The sequence below is a fragment of the Alosa alosa genome, chromosome 6, assembly GCF_017589495.1.
Source record: "Alosa alosa isolate M-15738 ecotype Scorff River chromosome 6, AALO_Geno_1.1, whole genome shotgun sequence".
Lineage (NCBI taxonomy): Eukaryota > Metazoa > Chordata > Actinopteri > Clupeiformes > Clupeidae > Alosa > Alosa alosa.
Window position 1 is genome coordinate 20,737,020 of NC_063194.1, and position 17,604 is coordinate 20,754,623.

Below are 17,604 nucleotides of genomic sequence, written 5' to 3' on the forward strand. Positions count from 1 at the left end.
CATAACTTGGGCGTTGTAATTGATGACCGACTTAACTTCTCTGAGCATGTAGCTTCAATTGCAAAATCATGTCGGTTTATCCTTTAGCGTCTGTTGTCTGAAAAGTCTTAAATGCTAGGTCAAATTCAAGACTCTTTTCCTCAACCATCTAAATTTCCCTAGCAACAACCTAGCAACCACTTCTATAATGTCAACCTAGCAACCACCATAGCAACCAACATGATTACCCTAGCAATCACGTTATTTTGCATAGCAACCACCATATGTAACCTAGCAACACCCTAGCAACTAATCCTAATTAGCCTAGCAATCGCCCTAGCAACCATTTTAATTACCCTAACAACCACGTAGCAACCACCTTTATTAGCAACCACATAATTTTGCATAACAACCATAATATGTACCCTAGCAAAACTCTAGCAACCACCTTAATTACCCTAGCAACAACCTAGCAAACATCTCTAGAATGTCAACCTAGCAACCACCATAGCAACCAATATGATTGCCCTAGCAACCACCATAGCAACTGCATTATTTTGCATAGCAGCCACCATATGTACCCTAGCAACACCCTAGCAACCATCCTAATTACCCTAGCAACACTATAGGAACCATGCTAATGAACCTAGCAACCACCACTATAATGTGACCTAACACCATAGCAACCAGCATGATTACTTCAACTACAACTAGCTGTTGTCAAATTGTTAGGGAAGAAATGAAATGTTGTGATTGACACATCACATAAACCGTTATTGAGTGTTGCCGATACACAATAGGAAAGTTTTGTCCTCGGAACATAATCTGACAGCAGCTTTGAAGTTTTGGAGGTGGTGGATAACTGTTTTTTTCATTTTCAGCCGGTTCGGAAATTGGACTAATTTAACCTGAGAAGTTTTCGATTCAATGCACTTCGACTTTATGACACATTTCCTGTTTATGTGGCGAGATATTAAAATCGTAAAAATGTGTATATATATATATATATATATACAGATATATCACCAAAAATAGCAAAGAGAGATTACTAAAACACGTGACCAAGATTATGGGTACGTTTGGCCGTTTACATTGGTTTACATGGGCATGGATTGCCGCGGATCCCCAAAATGCTTTGCGTTCACCAATGAGAAAATGCCATGATGACGACACATTCTCAATCTCTATAGCTTTTTTAAACATTCAAATGGATATGTTAGATATTATCATTATATACATACATTAAGTTAATGACTTAGGTAATACTTACCATCATAATTATCAACCAATGATGGGTGTAACCACCATTATGCTATTTATTGGCATACCCGGAAAAACACATTGAGTACAAAGACAACGAAATACAGTTTGTGTCTAACCAGAAGTGCAAAAAAGTAGAAAAGTGCAATGTGATTTACAAAGTATAGACAGATGGTGCATAGACAGGTCAAGAAATATAGTGCAGAGTAGACAGTAGTATACTAGCCTGACGAGCCAGACCCACATTAAAATGAAGGGTCTGGGCACTCACCGTTCACAGTGCTCAGTCCGAGGGGCGAGATAATCGGTTGTCTTTCAAATTCCCTCTGCACGCAATAGGACAGCACTATAAGTCCCATGCGTTTCCCACCAGCGGAGCTAGTTGGCTAGTTCAAACTTTTGCCAACTTAATAAAAGCTTAACTCGTGTCACACTATTCGCCAACAGCAACATCCATCTTATTTGTTTTCAAGTAGCAGGGAATTCAAGCCAAATCGTTGCAACTCTGCCATCAATCATTATGTTAAGCCCACCTAACGACTCTATACGATTTGATTGGCCTGATAGAAGTTTAATTTTTCGAGCTCACAAGCCAACGGAGAGTTGCTAGACTAGCCCTGGCAGCGCTGCCGCTAGGGTGCATCTAGATTTCTAGGCTAGTAGTATACAGTTGATTTACAGAAGGTGGATTAGAGTAATACGGGGCAGTGGTATATATAGCGGGTAAGGAACTGGGCTAATGTACAGTAGCCTGAAAGTTGTCGGTTCAATTCCCGGCTTCCACCATTGTGCCCTTGAGAAAGGCACTTAACCCCAAGTTGCTCCAGGGACAATGTAATCCCTTGTCATATAGTTGACATAAGTAAGTCGCTTTGGCTAAAAATGTGTCAGCCAAATGTAATGTAAAAAAATGTAAAAAATTATAAATATGTACAGTGTATTAGCAGTTACCTTATAAGAGCAGAATAAATATGGCTATGTAATATGAACAATGTATGAACAACATGTACAGATATGTTCAATGTAGTAGCAGTAACATTATAATTGGAGGAAGAATAATATAGAGTGCAAAAACAGTAACATTATAAGCGTAGGAAGAATAAGTGTATGTGCAGGATAAATAGCATGAAGAGCAGTAGAATATTGCTATGTATAAGTTTAATTGCAGTATGTACATTTGTAAATAAATAGAACACTATGGGTGGGATAGGGTAGTGCAATTGTCCAGGGGGGCGGGGTGGAGAGACCTGTAACACCTCCCAGAGGGGAGTGGGGTGAACAGTCTGTGATTGGGGTGAGAACAGTCTTTGATGATGTTTACGCCTTACGCAAGCATTGCTTGCCCTGGATGGCCTCGATGGAAGGGAGTGAGGAACTGGTAATGCGTTGGACAGTTTTCACCACCCTCTGCAATGCTTTTCGGTCGTAGGCAGAGCGCCATACCAAAATGTGACACAGTTTGTGAGGATGCTCTTGATGCTGCAGTGGTAGAAGTTCACCAGGATCTGAGGAGACAGTTGGACCTTCTTTAGTCTCCTCAGAAAGAAGAGACGCTGGTGAGCCTTCTTGATCAGGGTAGAGGTGTTGAGGGTCCAAGAGAGGTCCTCAGTGATGTGGACACCCAGAAACCTTACGCTGGTCGTGACACGCTCCACTTCAGTCCCGTTGATGAGAATGGGGGTGTGCGTGCTAGCTTTAGACTTCCTGTCCACAATGAGCTCTTTGGTCTTCAATAATTTGGTTAACAGGACTTGCAGGAAATTGTGAACATAAAAATTTGCTGATTATAATGCAAGCCTAATGGTGCCTGATGGTTCTTTGCTGCCCACTACAGCTAAATCTGCCCTCATCCATGAACTGGAGGGACTGGTTTCAGAAACAGCATCCTCTGAACAATCTACAGAGCTCAGTGCAATGAACACACACATTGGATAGCATCTTAATAGATGGCATGGCTGTTGTGAAGGAGATGGTTGTAAGGAAAAGGGAAATAAATTGTTGCCAAGATCTGGCAGAATGCTTCATTCAAACTGTTGAAAGTAAGGCACGAGGCTACAATGACATATACACTTATTATTTAACAACTATACCATCACAAACTCCATGAAAGACAGGACGAGACAGATCCGTACAGCACTAAAAGAACAGGATAAGGGATACAAAATACAAGATTCTACACCAAAGACTTTAAAGCTTTCCTGTGATCTAAGGAAACCAAAGCCAACATTGTCCTCTACCTTGCTCATAAAGCTGTTGAACTATGTAAACTGCCAGTCCAGTCACAGTTCACACACACAAAGGTGTTATGGCCTCAAAAGTTAACATGGTGAGCATGAGGAGCTCACAAGAAGAGGCAGACACTCATGTACGCAGTAGCAGTTAAGTCTACTGGATTAGCTGGATGTGAGAAATTCATGTCAGCTCTTCAAACCTGGTTATTAAACAGCTAAAGCCCTTCAGTGGAACATGTTTAAAACTCTAAAACCCTCCCACTTCAGGAGCAGTTATAGAGCACATTCTGAGAGCACACTGGCAAGCAAATGTTTGGGCACAAGATACAGTGCCTGCTCCAAAGATTCTTGACTCACTGGGATGGAGGCAAATTGATGATGGGCAATGGGCTCCTGTCCTGTCAAAACTTCCACCAGCACCAGAGCCTGTTGTGGACCTTGTTAAGTGCTCTTGTCTTGCCAGCCAATGCAGTAGGTGTTCTTGCAAGAGTACATACTTGACAATGACTGACTGTTTTGTTAAACTCTTCAATAATAAAACAAGATACAGATTTGCAGATTTTTCCATTTGTTTTTTTCCCCCAATTTGTTGGCAAATGATGCAACAAATCTTTTGAAAATAGTCTCTGTCTCACTTGTCAAACTTATTAGGAGCACATTTATCAAAAAGTTGACCATTAATTTTAAGGCCTTTTTAGAAGTGAGAAGATTATATTTTATTTTTTGTGTGATTTTTCTGCATATATTGTCTGCCATCTTGGAGAAGAAAAAAAATCGGAAACAGGTTGTTTTGTATTCAATGGGGTCCTAGCAAGTAAAAAAACACCAGTTGCAAAAATCTATATGAGCCGTTCCTAAAATAACACAATTCCCCTCACTATGAATCTGATGAACATCTAGGAGTATGTTAAAGGAACCATATGTAAGATTGTGGCCAAAACTGGTACTGCAATCACTTTCAAAATACTGTAGAGCGGTGTATCCCCTCCCCCCCCCCCCCTGACTCGAGGTTGCCAACCCGGATGCGAAACACTACTGACTTTATGATTAGTAGATAGGTGGAGGGTGGGCGCATCAGGCCAAAAAACACAACATGACATGACAAAACACAACATCATCAGTTGAGGGCTGCAACTTCACTTTTTAAATGACAATATCCTGGCTGTACTACTATTGTCAGTGATATAAGTATTTGAAATGAACATGATTTTTTAATGTCTAGTGACATATCAGGGCCATTTTATGATTAATTGAAATACATTTCTTACATACGGTTCCTTTAAAATTGACCATGTGTCCAAACGCACAAAATCCCTATTACCTCACTTCCTGTTAGGTGTGGCTAATGCAATGTACATACAACAGTTGTTCGTCACCGAGAGAATTTGGTGTGTGTAGCTGAAACTATGTTGACCAAGAAACTCAATGACATAAGGGGGCACTATGGAGTCTGTGGGCCACAGCCTCTGTAACTGAGTACCGAGCGCTATGACTGACGTCTGTACCAAAATTCCTGCGTTTTCGACCATTGGAACCACCTCAAAAAGGTCAATTCATATCCTAAAAGTAAAGAATCCTTACAAAAACAATAGGGCTTCGCACCCTCGGGTGCGCAAGGCCATCCCGGCCCTAAAGTCCTTCTTGGCAAGTCCATATAGCAACGCTTTTTGGGCACTCAGGCATCCTACTCAGCAGAAATGCGCGTTCGCAAGGCTTCACGACACCAATCTTGCTCCAGCAGTGAGTTCACAACACATGACTGGCAAGACGTCTTCACAACACACCATATGATTGGCTCAATATATTCACAGTTGACGTTTTGCTAAGGGAGGGGTGGGATATGTGTAGACAACGTTACAAACTAACCCCATGCATTTCTATGGAGGATTTTTTTGAGTGCTGTCTCATTAGAAAGTCTGTGCCTAAATATAGACCTGGTTGAAATTTAGCAGAGGAAATGCTTCAAATTGTCTGGGTCCACCCAGGGTCTATCCTGTTAACAAATTTGAATTTGCTCTGCAGGTCCATCAGGAAAGGAGCCCACAGGTGTCTTCATATTATACTATCCACTGACTGCACCCAGGCCATCTCCAGTTCACCGATTGAGACTACTAGCGTCAATTTGCTGGACTGCTTTTGATTTAGGTCAATCACCTTCACTACATTATACATCTTTAAACATTTAACATTACTTTGTAGAAATCTGTTTACACTTTGACATTAGAGGTTTTTGTAAATTATTGTAAAGGACAAATTAAATTGACCAAAATCCCATGCAAGCAAAAAAAGGGAAAAATATCCAAGGGGGTGAATAATTTCTATAGAAACTAAGTCATAACACAGGCAGTCTAACACTGCCTACAAAACTTCATTTCGCACATCAGCAGCCTACATTCATTAAAAGAAAACAGAAAGCACAATTCAGTTTAATACTTTTTATTAAAAAAGCAGCAAGGAAAGAAACAAAAACAAAACAAAAAGAAAACGTCCTGTTGGTCACACTCCCCCTCGACAACATCCTACATAAACACAACAGACCACCCCTCCATTCCACCAGAGGGCGCTCTATGGCCCCCCCACACATTTTGGTCAGAATGAAGACACTTGTCGTTTGTAAGTGCTCCACAGCGCTCAAGAGGTGGGAGTGCTCCTTCAACAATGACCCCCACTAATGAGGGACTACACAATTCACAAACAATGTGGACTTCAACAACAAAAAAAAAACTACCAAAAAAAAAAGGCATAAAAAATAAAAAAAACACCAATGGCTAACTTGTATTTCCCCCCTTGTAACAAACGCAGACATGCTGATTAGCTAACAGGGGGGTTAACGAGCGTCACAGGAGGCATCTCTTTCAAACCATAAAAAAGGGAGGGGAAAAATATACAGCACAGGATGCTGAATGTTACCATGACTAAACATTCACAATGGAAATCAAAGTGACTGAACTTAGAACATTATGTACAGGCAAGAGAGGGGTGTGTGTGTGAGTGTGTGGTGAAAAGACCGATGCTAGGACCAGTAAAATCAACATGTTGACTGACTGACTATTGCACAACAAAGTCCCCTCTGGCGCCATCGTCTATACAAACAAATGTATAAAAAGCCTATAGTTTGAACGAATTACACAAAGCAAGACAGAAAGTTAAAAATGTTGCTTACAAGTACGCATCACAGCACAGGCCGAGGATGAGGTCAGTTACACACACCCACACACACCAACGTATTCCTCAAATTACCCCTAACAGACAGACACACATAGAGGGGTAGGAAGGGGAATTAACGCATTCTGTACTCCGATGTCTTGGACACCTCACAGAGTTGACCTTTGAAGTCAATGTCTACAGTGAAGTCCAGGTCTCGCTGTGAGGATAGAAGTAAAACACAAGCATTAGATCAACATGAATGTCACTGCAGTCAAAGTGAGCCAACAGTCAACTTTTTACAGCCAAACATTGACTTGATAGGACAAGGCCACTCAGTAAAGAAGTCAAAACGGACAAGACTCACGTTGTTCTTGACATTTGGTTTCATGTTGATGGTGCCAAAAATCTCTTCTCCAGTCTTCACTGTCAAGTAGTCATCCAAATAAAACACAGTTTGCTTCCAGTGGGTATACGGAGACTCTGGACCTAAACACAAGACAGAAATGATTACTCATCGGTACCGGGCAGATACTTGTACACGAGTTGTGTGGAAGACCAAACATAATGTTTTGGACAACTTCCCAAAGGTTACTTGTAACCAAGAGTGAAGAAACATTTCACAGCAGTGTTTTTTGCAGACAAAACACCAGTAAACACCAAGTAGCCAAGGTGCTTGAGTAAACTATGGAACTCACTGGTTGAGAAACCGGTGCGCTTGTGGCACCGTGTAAACTCAATGTTGAAATAGGTGACCAGGGCGTGGATGTAGTCATTACGCTTGACCTGCAGGCAGAAGGGTGAGGTGAAGCTCAGGTCTTCAGCCTTCACCGTGTAGATGTCCACCTCCTGGAAAACAACAAGGAGAGTCAGAGGTTACCGCAAATACACATCACACAAGTATGGAGACATGAACTCACAGCATCAGACTTAAGGCCGGGACACACCAAACCAATGGCCGACTGTCGACAGAAAAGCAGTCGGACTGATCAGTCGGCTCCTGTCTCCGAGTTGTTAAAAAAAGTGCTTTGGAACACACCAAAGCGATGCAGAGCGTACATTTTGTGCATGCGCACGACGTAATACATTTCCATAACAGCAGGCTGCGCTAAAAGATTCAAAGCTGAAAAGATTGTCTAGATCAGGTTGTCCAAACTTTGACTCACATTGCCACTTTTGCCACATTGGTTTTTGAAAATTGGCTGGCAGGCCACACACAAAAAATTATATAACGTTTTGTATCATTTGAATGACAAAGTAATTTTGTTGTAGAAAATTAATTTCTTAAGAAATACTGTTAATTTGATGCCGTTTAATTCATTTACAAATGGTTGCCAGTTCCACTCAAATATATGGCTGGTGTTGTGCCTATGGCTGTGTCCTCTCAGTTTATTAAAGGTCAGTAGTGGGAACTACAACCCCTGGCATAAATTATGGAATCACCAGTCTTGGAGGATGTTCATTAAGTTGTTTAATTTTTTTAGAAAAAAGCCAGATCACAAGACATGACAGATGTACTGTTGCCATCGCGATTTCCTTTTAAAAAAGTTTCCCATCAAGAAGAGATATCAATTATCAACAATGACAAGCCAGCTGGCAACATGCCGCGCGCTCCCCCCCCTCTGCACGCTCAAGTGTTCCCAATTAAATGGAGTAGCATAACGTAGTTAGATCTGCTGCAATGGAAATACTATGCATCTCGAAGTAACAAGCCGTTTTGACATTGTAAACGTTCTCTAAGAGTGTAAAGCAGTTTGCAGTAGCGAGCGGCCTATGATAACCTAATTAAATGCTCGGCGGGCCGGATTACAGTGCGTGGCGGGCCGCATTTGGCCCGCGGGCCATAGTTTGGACACCCCTGGTCTAGATTAATCAAAGGACTTGTTTCGGACTTCTCTGATTAAGCAATAAAAAAAAAAAAATATTGTGTACTTTTTATTGTCATTGCTTGTGTCTGATGCCAATGAACAACTCTTTTGGACACAGAATAAATCCTTTATTTTGCCTGTTAACAGAGCTAGCTAGCTAGCCAACTTGAGCACAGTAAACAAAAAGTGAATGTTTGCTAGCTAGGTAGCAATAAGGCCTTTGGTTAAACTAGTATGTTGTTGCAAACTAACCTGAAATAACATACGTTCAGCAACTGTGTGGTAGTCTACTAGTTCTAGCAAAAATATGTTAGGATAGTTTATCAAAATGGGTTCATAACTTACATCGCTGAATGCAGGGATAATGGTCATACTAATCAGAGATAATGTTTGGTCAAGGTCTAGCACTCCACCAATCAGATTGGTCATTGAGGCCGACTGCCACTGGCCGATTCGACATGTCAAATCGGCCAAAATGAACGCCGACGACATCCGATAGTCAGGTTGGTGTGTCCGGGCCTTAAGACTTAGAGAAAGTTGGGGATAGAGTGCGAGGGGATGGCTCAAAGTACAGTATTTAAGCAGACAGGAACTCACCTTGATGAGACACGAACTGCTGACCAGCTGTTTGGGGTCCACCACGTCCACTAAAGGCTCCTTGATGGCCACCTCTTTGATGCAGGACATATCAAAGCCATAGACATTCTCCCACCCTGAGAATTTAGAGGCTTTGTCACAGTGGTTCTCATTTAGTTGAATTTAGCAGTCAAATCAAACACCTTCAGTTTCACTGACAAAGTGCAAACAAAGTTTGTCTGTACATTAAGGTATCAATATCTATCATATTCGATAGATGGCGAAAACTGCTTAATGTCCTCAACCATAAGGGCCTTCATCCAATGATCAAGGCACAGGGAATCCATATATGTATGCTAATTACATAATAATTACAAATATATAAACTAAATTACATAATGTCAATGGGCACTTACAGTGGATTTTGTAGTCCTTGTACTGCCTGTCTTCAATGGCTGTGACATACAGGGTGGCTCTGTCAGGAAAGATCAGTCCATCTGGTTTCTGTTGAAAAGTAAAGAGACAAGGGGTTAAAGCATTGCAGAGTGGCAGATTAGGAGGCTATTCAGAGCTCTGGCATTCAATGAATGCAGTGTAATCTGTCAGGTCGGAGTTACACACCAGCTGAAGCCAAAAGGACAGCCACACAAACTATTCTCAGTATTGGAAAACCTGATGTCATAGTGAAACTCAACACCAAACTCAATCACAATAATCTACCATAAAATTCAATTACATAAAGGTTGAACCTGCTCAATACACAACCAACAAACTATACATGGGCAATTCCACATAAACAAATATAATGCGGCTTTCTATTGTTTAACTCCAAGTTTAACTTCAAGTTGCCAACAGCCCACTACCCTGCTCTTTCCATCTTTTGGTTTCCCACTGCAGGGTAATAACTACCAGATCTACACGTTGGCTTAGGTGGCTATGGCCTCAGCAAGGGCAATACAACAGTAACAAAGCCATATCATATTAACTTCCCTTGTGTATTAACCTCATAGCTGAAGAAAATGTGCAAAATCAATGTATAAGCTGCAATGTATAAACTAGTTGGGAAATTACGGTATTTGGCTAGGTAATTTATAATTACAATAAATGTATAATTTTCCACTGTATTGCTTTGTTGCACCATCCAAATGACAGACATGTGCAGTTAAGGGAGGTAGCAAGAGTGAAATTGTTTTTTAAAAATAAATCTGAGATCATGCCAGCATGGAAGCTTTTCAAAAGCTTGACGACATCAGAACACCTGTGTGGAAATTGTGTAGGAGTAACAGTTTTAACCAAGACCAGAAACACAACCAACCCGTTTTGTCAAAAGCTGTACAGAAACTTGGCACCACTAGAATTGACATCAGATTATAGTGATGTCAATTTCACTCAAAACTCCACACACTTCTCCAGTATCAACAATAGACTATTAAACACAAACTTTCGAGATAACTGCAGTGTCTAAACAATATTGTGCACTTCCAAACAATGTCACACTTACCACTGGAGGCATGTATTAAGTGGTTCAGATGATTAGGCCAATAGATATGCAAAGAACACAGAAATATTTCTTGCTATATCGAGATTAGGTTTAGTCGACAGTGGAACCAAGGTTTACTCGACAGTGGAATATCATTATAAACATATTCAATGACAGATTTCAATCATTCAATGACTTGCTTGATAAACCAAGATACCAGCACAATCTCAACTGTGTTTGTTCATTAAGAGGACCATAACCCAAATTTTAGCCTGGTAAGCAGTGGTCTTATTCACAGTATACGGTCCAATAACAAATATTGCTGGTTTTAAAATAGCACTGTAGTTGTCTACTAGCCTCATCATCCATTGGTACCACTTTTAAACAATGAGAATCAACCATCATTTGTCCCACCCAAGTTTCAGGGCTGCACAAAAATACCTACACCTGGAGTAGGCAGTCATTTCTTTCCCAAAAAAGTAGTACCTGCAGCCTAAACACAACTATGCAGGCTACTCCAAAAACCATGTGATGGTATATTCACTCTAATGGCACCCATCTTTTGTATGGAGTCCACAAGTTCTCATCTGTTAATCTGAGTTCATTCACAAAACCGAAACACCAACTCACCAGCCACTTGTCACGGGCATAGATGACAGTGTTCAGCATGGACTCGTAGAAAAGGCAGTATCCCATCCACTCAGAGATGATTATGTCTACTTTGTCCACTGGGAGTTCCACCTCCTCCACTTTGCCTTTGATGATCGTCACAACTGAAAAGAGAAAACACAAGTATTTTCACTGTGCAGTGCAACACCTGACTAGAACTGTCCCTATGGAAATACCAATGACTAATGAGTCACTGGTAGATTCACTGACGTGAAAGTCTCTATAATTTGTATGTTACAGAAAGATTTGTGCAGACATTTACTTACCATGGTCAAGCTTATTTGCCTTCACAATCTTCACTGCATAGTCACATATGCTGCTGCATTCAATCTGTGGGTTGGGGAGGCATCAGTTTTACATTTCTACTGCACAGAACCACCAAAGAACTGAGAAGAGCCGCAGTGAGATGACCCACGAGTTAATTTCCCGATTGGGACAAGAACTCACCCCAATAACCATCTTGGCTCCTGCCTTAGCAGCAAACATACAGAGGATGCCTGTTCCGCTGCCCACGTCCAACACCACCTTATCCTTGAACAAGTGCTTATTGTGGAACATCGAGTTCCTGTAGGTAAGAGTTCGCACCTCATCTTTCAGCATCTCCTACAAGTACAGAATGTAAGAAAGGACAAAGGGGGTGGGTGGACATGGTTAAACTGGTTTACTTGTATTCAAATTGGAAAGAAACAGTTGATTAGTTACATCCAGCTATAGGTCTTACCTCGTGGATACCGAAGTGGGCGTATGAGTCGAAGTAGTAGTCCTTGGAAGTCATGTCTTCTGCAGAGGGCTTCGCTGAACTCTCTCCCTGTGAAACCTCAGGAAAAGTGGACGTCTCAAGTCAATAAGGGGTTTTGAGCAAAAGTAAAAATACTAAAATGATATTTTCATAGCCTGTAATACATAAACCCGACTAGCCAATATCGACTAATTAGTCAATGTGTGTTGGGACTCACTATCGGCGCGCGGTCCATTAACAGTAAAGAGTTAGTGGACTGACTGAAACATTTTATTTGGACTGCTTAAACGATTTAACTCAAACCTATATTATACTGGTAGTGAGACACTCACATTTGATTTGCTCTTAACTTTGTTAACCTGGCAAGCCTATCCTAGAGAGACACGCTCAGCCAGGTGGCCATTGAAGCACAAAGGGCTGGCATCACCTCCCACATGGCAGAAAAATGTACGAGACAGGCCTCGACATATATTATACATTTCCAGGCTCTAACAATAGACTAAAAATGTCAGCCCTGCCGCAATAGGCGAATACGTAGGCCACAACTTTACAGTCGACATCTGGAGCAAGGTAACGTTACGTTACCATTAATGGGATGAGACAAATGAGCTAGATAGCTAACTTCATAGTTAGCTTGCTAATACAAAATCCACGAGGCCGGGAATATCTTACACACAACGTTTGCCTTCATTGTCTAAAAACATGACAAATTAGACGTATGAATGTCACAAATATGAACGGGGACAAATGAAAAACATTTTCACTATTGGTTGTGCCAGGAAGGTTAATATTTCCAAGGAGATAGGTTAGCTGCTAACGTTATTTGCTAGCTAGTGTGTAGTTTGGGATAACGTTAGCTGGTAACCCCAAAAGGCAAGTCATTAATGTTAGTCATTAACCTAAGAAAGTATTCCTTGCCAGTAAGAAGGGACAACATCTAAACTTAGGCACCGACATCTGCGATGAATAATCGCCATCAGATAAAAACCCAGGCCTATATGTTTGCTAGCTAAAGGCTATCGTGGCAACACGTGATGGTAAATGAATGGGCTCAACTCGCTAAAATGGATGCTCAATGTGCGAACCTAATCTCGCTGTCTCGCTAACGTTAGCTGCGGCTACCAGGTGCAGTGCTAGCCAAGTTAATTGAAGATGTGAAGACTACATTTGAGAATAACAAATACATTCTTACATACGTGCGTGACAATATCATAAGACCGTTCAAGATCACGTTTAGAACAGACAGATCGTGTGAACAGTAACGGCTGCAATAAACTGCGTTAATATTAGCAAACGTCTCTTACCTCCATTCTGTCTGTAGTCTCCGCCATTTCAATGCTGAACTTGGAGGATGAAGCCAGACGCACACGCACTGTCTATGTAAACTCACATTGAGCTGACTCCCGCCCTTTAAAATGAACCGCACTGCATGATTGGGTGTCACATAGCCTATGACTCCACCTTTAGTACAGCATCTCCCATCAGAAATCAATTTCATTGGAGGATACATTACCCTCTGTTTTCGCTTTGCCCACTGATTCGAAGATGCAGCGGTCGGTGGGCGGTGTAGCCTACTTCGATGTGTTAGGCCTATAGAAAGGTGTAACAGTGTATGATTCAATGTCTTTAGAAGACAGCTAAGCTTTCTTAAAATGTGTGTGTGTGTGTGTATTTCTGAATTTCTCCAAAGACAATGGCTAGCCTATATACTTTTCTGTGAAGAACGGCAGTACAGTAGGCTACTTTTCACTTGCTCCAGTGATGTAAGCCTTCCTTACAGATGGATCAGCTTTAGTTCATATTTGGCAGGCCTGTTCTCATCAAAGATACATCATAAAACCTATTCTGAAAACAAGCAGGGCGTTGCTCTATAACCTATAAATTAGGCGGTATCAGCATACACAGAGAGAGTGAGAGAGAAATAAGGACCCTCTTCCATTCTATCAGATGCATGTACTTATGCCTTTGCACACTAGCACACACACTCAATTATTCCTTATACATCATGCAAACCAAATTATTGCAATCTCATGTAAACCACAGTGATTTTTTGTCTGGCAAAGCCACTGACCTTGCAGTACTGAAAAAAGTCTTTGAGATAGATAGATAGATAGAGAGATAGATATATACTTTATTGATCCCCAAGGGGAAATTCAAGGTCCCAGTAGCTAAAATTCACACAACAAACACTTACAACATAAACATAAAATAACAAATCTGCATGAATAATATGGACAGTAAAAGATACTAAATCAAAGATCCACATGAATGTGCTAAGGGATGTATAAGCATGAGGTGCAGAGTGCAGGGCAGGGACTGACCCTGTGATTCAGTATGCAGTGGTAAGGTGATTACATTAATTAATGGACAAAATAGGGGACAAATAGACAAGAACTATAGCAGTTCAAGGATATGTTTGAAGTAGGGTAAGCCATTGGTCAAGTATTAAGCTAGGTCACAGACCAGACATGGAGGATGGAGGGAGGGGTTGTGTATATGGGCTAAACAGACAGTGTAAACAGAGGGCCAGTGGACAGTCACACAAACATAGGAGGTAGTGGCGGAGAGGGTGCAGCAGACAGATATGCAGAGAAGTCTATCTCTCCTCTTCCCTTTAGTGAAGCATTGAAGAGTTGTATCTGGCCCTGGGAACAAATGACTTCCTCAGTCTGTCAGTTGTGCATGGCAGTGAGCGTAGTCTCCAGCTGTCATGCTCTTCTGCTTTGTGATAATGCTGTGGAGTGGATGACAATCATTGTCCAAAATGTTGATCAATTTGTTCAGGGTCCTTTTGTCTGATATTGAAGTGATGCACTCCAATTCAGCTTCCACAACAGAGGCAGCTTTCCAGCATGTCCAGACGCCCAGCATCCCTCTTCTTAGTGCTTCCTCTCCAGCATACCATAGAAGAGGACGCTGGCAACAACAGACTGGTAAAACATCCAGAGGAGCTTGCTGTAGACATTGAAAGACCGCAGCCTCCTCAGTAGCCTGCTCTGCCCTTATTTGTAGTGCTTCAGTGTTGGCTGACCAGTCCAGTTTATTGTCCAGATGTATCCCCAGATACTTGTAAGTGTTTACCACCTCCACATTGACCCCCTCAACAGAGACTGGCAGCAGAGCGGGCTTAGACCTACGGAAATCCACTACCATCTCCTTGGTCTTAATATTGAGTTGTAGGTGAGTTTGCACCATTGCACAAGTCCTCCATGAGGTTCCTGTACTCCTCCTTCTTATCAATTTGAGGATGTTGGAGCAACCTACAAAATATACAACCCTGTTTCCAAAAAAGTTGTGACATTGAGTGAAATGTTAAATAAAAACATAATGCGATGATTTGCAAAACATGTAACATATACTTGAGAATATAGCAAAGACAACAGATGTAGTCTTGGGCCTTCTTAATCGGTTTTCCGTTGATGCACCAAATGTGACATTTTTGGACTGCAGGCATGCCACAGGTCTAATGCACCTGCTAGATGCTGGCTTTTGAATGGTGCACAAGTTGGATGGTCCCAGATTATTAGCCCAGAGGGTGCAGAGTCCGTCCAATTTCGAAGGATCATGTCTGGATCATGTCGGTTTCTTTTTTGCATGGTTAACTAGTCAGTTCTGAAATGTTCCTCCATACATTTTCTTTAGCATGACACACAAGCCTTTTACTGCTCTTGTCCCAAAACATGTTGCCATCAAATTCAAAATAGGTGTATTTTTCATGAAACAGTACAATTTGTCAGTTTCAACATGTGTTCTTTTTCAATTTATATAAGATTATCCCATTCTGTTTCTATTTACATTTTACACAAGGTTACAATTTTGGAACCATTGTTGCAAAAAAGGTCTGTGTGCTTTTGCGTTCATTATTCTATTTGGGTAGGGAAATGTAAAATGTAAAAATGTCTATAGTCGCTATAAGTGAAAATTATGTCGTATTATTATGACCTAGGAAAAAAAACTTCTTAATGTTAATGTAAATTGTGCAAAGTAAAAATATGCAGCTGGGTTTGGATGCTATCACTAAGACATTATTTGAAACATTCAGTGCATTTGTAGACAGGAGCTATGGTTAGTCATATATCCAGGTTCAGCACTCTCTATTGCAAATTTGCATGAAAGGTGCGCTATATAAATAAAATTGATGTCTGAAAGATTCCAGAGATTATATTTATTGATGTCTGAAAGTTTATTTCCATTCTTGATAACAATGCATCCTTACCAAATGTCTTATACTTGATAACAATGCATCATTACCAAATGTCTTAACTTCTTTACCATTGCAAAAAAGTATAAGACATAAAGAAGATATAAAGGTGGCTAATGGTAAAACAGCACAGAAAGGTCCGAATGCTCTTGCCTACCAGATGGCAGAAAAGACTAGCTGGGATGACAGGTCTGCCCTGTCTTCCTCATGCAGCACTGGTTGTGGAGGTCCTGCATGGCTGGTCAGGTCCTTGTGATGCTGATCTAACCACCCTCTGCAGAGATTTGTGGTTGTGAGCGATGCAGTTACCATGCGGTTGTGAGTACTGTCAGTACAAAATCTCATTAGTCGTCAGAGGAAGAGGAGCCGTTGTCTCGCTGCCCGATCACCTGTGATCCTGCTCAGATCCTCATTGATGTTGATCCCTTGGAATCTGAGGCAGCTGACCCTCTCCAGAATTTCTGACTTTAATCTCAGAAATTATTTCTGACTTTGTTTCTCGCAAATTTGTGACTTTAAAGGAACCGTATGTAAGAATGTACTTCAATTAATCATAAAATGCCCTGATATGTCACTAGACATTAAGAAATCATGTTCATTTAAAATACTTATATCACTGACAACAGTAGTCCGGCCAGGATATTGTCATTTAAAAAGTGAAGTTGCAGCCCTCAACTGATGTTGATGTTGTCATGTTGTGTTTTGGCCTGATGCACCATCCTCCACCTACTAATCACGAAGTCATTAGTGTTTCGGCATCCGGGTTGCCAGCTCTGCCAGTCAGAGTGGATACACCGCTCTACAGTATTTGAAAGTGATTGTAGTACCAGTTTTGACCACAATCTTACATATGGTTCCTTTAATCTCAAAAATTCTGAGATTTTTTTTCGGAATTTTCAAAAATATTTTCATGTGGCCCTAATACTGTTCTGTAAGGTGGCAATCTTTCACCCAGACTGAAATATCCTTAATGCATGCAGAAATCAGATGAGAAACGGTAATCCAGGTGGGAAAGACAGGGAAAGCTGTCCGCATAGCAGCGAATGGTCTCACTCAAGGAAGTGGTGTAAATAGAGAAAAGTAGGAGCCCTAAATACTGATCCCTGAGGCATACCTGTGGTGAGGTCATGAGACTTTGATACCTGTCCCCAAGACACACTGAAAGAAAGCCCTTTAAGGTAGGATTTAAACCAGTTGAGCTTTCCCAGAAATGCCCAGTTCAGATAGTATAGGCTAAATGTCATGTCATGGTTTACAGTATAGGCCTATCAAAATGAATAAAATAGGCCTAGAATAGACCTAGAATAAAATAAAATCAATTGCATTTGTTATCTATGAGTATAACACTCAGGCCAATTAAAATCCCAAATGGAAGTGACAGACCTTGAGATGAGCCAATGTCTTACTTCACAGCAAGCAGAACGTCCCTGTTCACAAATGGAATGGTAGACGGCGGG

General features: G+C 41.1%; 1 protein-coding gene across 4 annotated transcripts; it reads right to left on the reverse strand.

Moving 5' to 3' along the window:
• Nucleotides 1–5,890: 5,890 nt before the first annotated feature.
• Nucleotides 5,891–13,367, reverse strand: prmt1 (protein arginine methyltransferase 1). Of its 4 annotated transcripts, none has more exons than XM_048246853.1 (10): nucleotides 13,251–13,367; nucleotides 11,929–12,024; nucleotides 11,655–11,810; nucleotides 11,474–11,537; nucleotides 11,169–11,311; nucleotides 9,475–9,562; nucleotides 9,080–9,195; nucleotides 7,313–7,463; nucleotides 6,982–7,103; nucleotides 5,891–6,834 (listed from the first exon to the last, which is right to left on the reverse strand). In XM_048246853.1, exons 1-10 carry the CDS (start codon nucleotides 13,275–13,277, stop codon nucleotides 6,751–6,753), a joined length of 1,047 nt encoding a protein of 348 aa, XP_048102810.1. In that variant the 5' UTR covers nucleotides 13,278–13,367; the 3' UTR covers nucleotides 5,891–6,750. The 4 variants fall into 4 exon arrangements, with proteins under 4 accessions (XP_048102810.1, XP_048102808.1, XP_048102809.1 ...); XM_048246851.1 differs by having other exon boundaries at nucleotides 9,080–9,210; XM_048246852.1 differs by having other exon boundaries at nucleotides 9,080–9,210; nucleotides 11,929–12,015; nucleotides 13,251–13,364.
• Nucleotides 13,368–17,604: the final 4,237 nt, after the last annotated feature.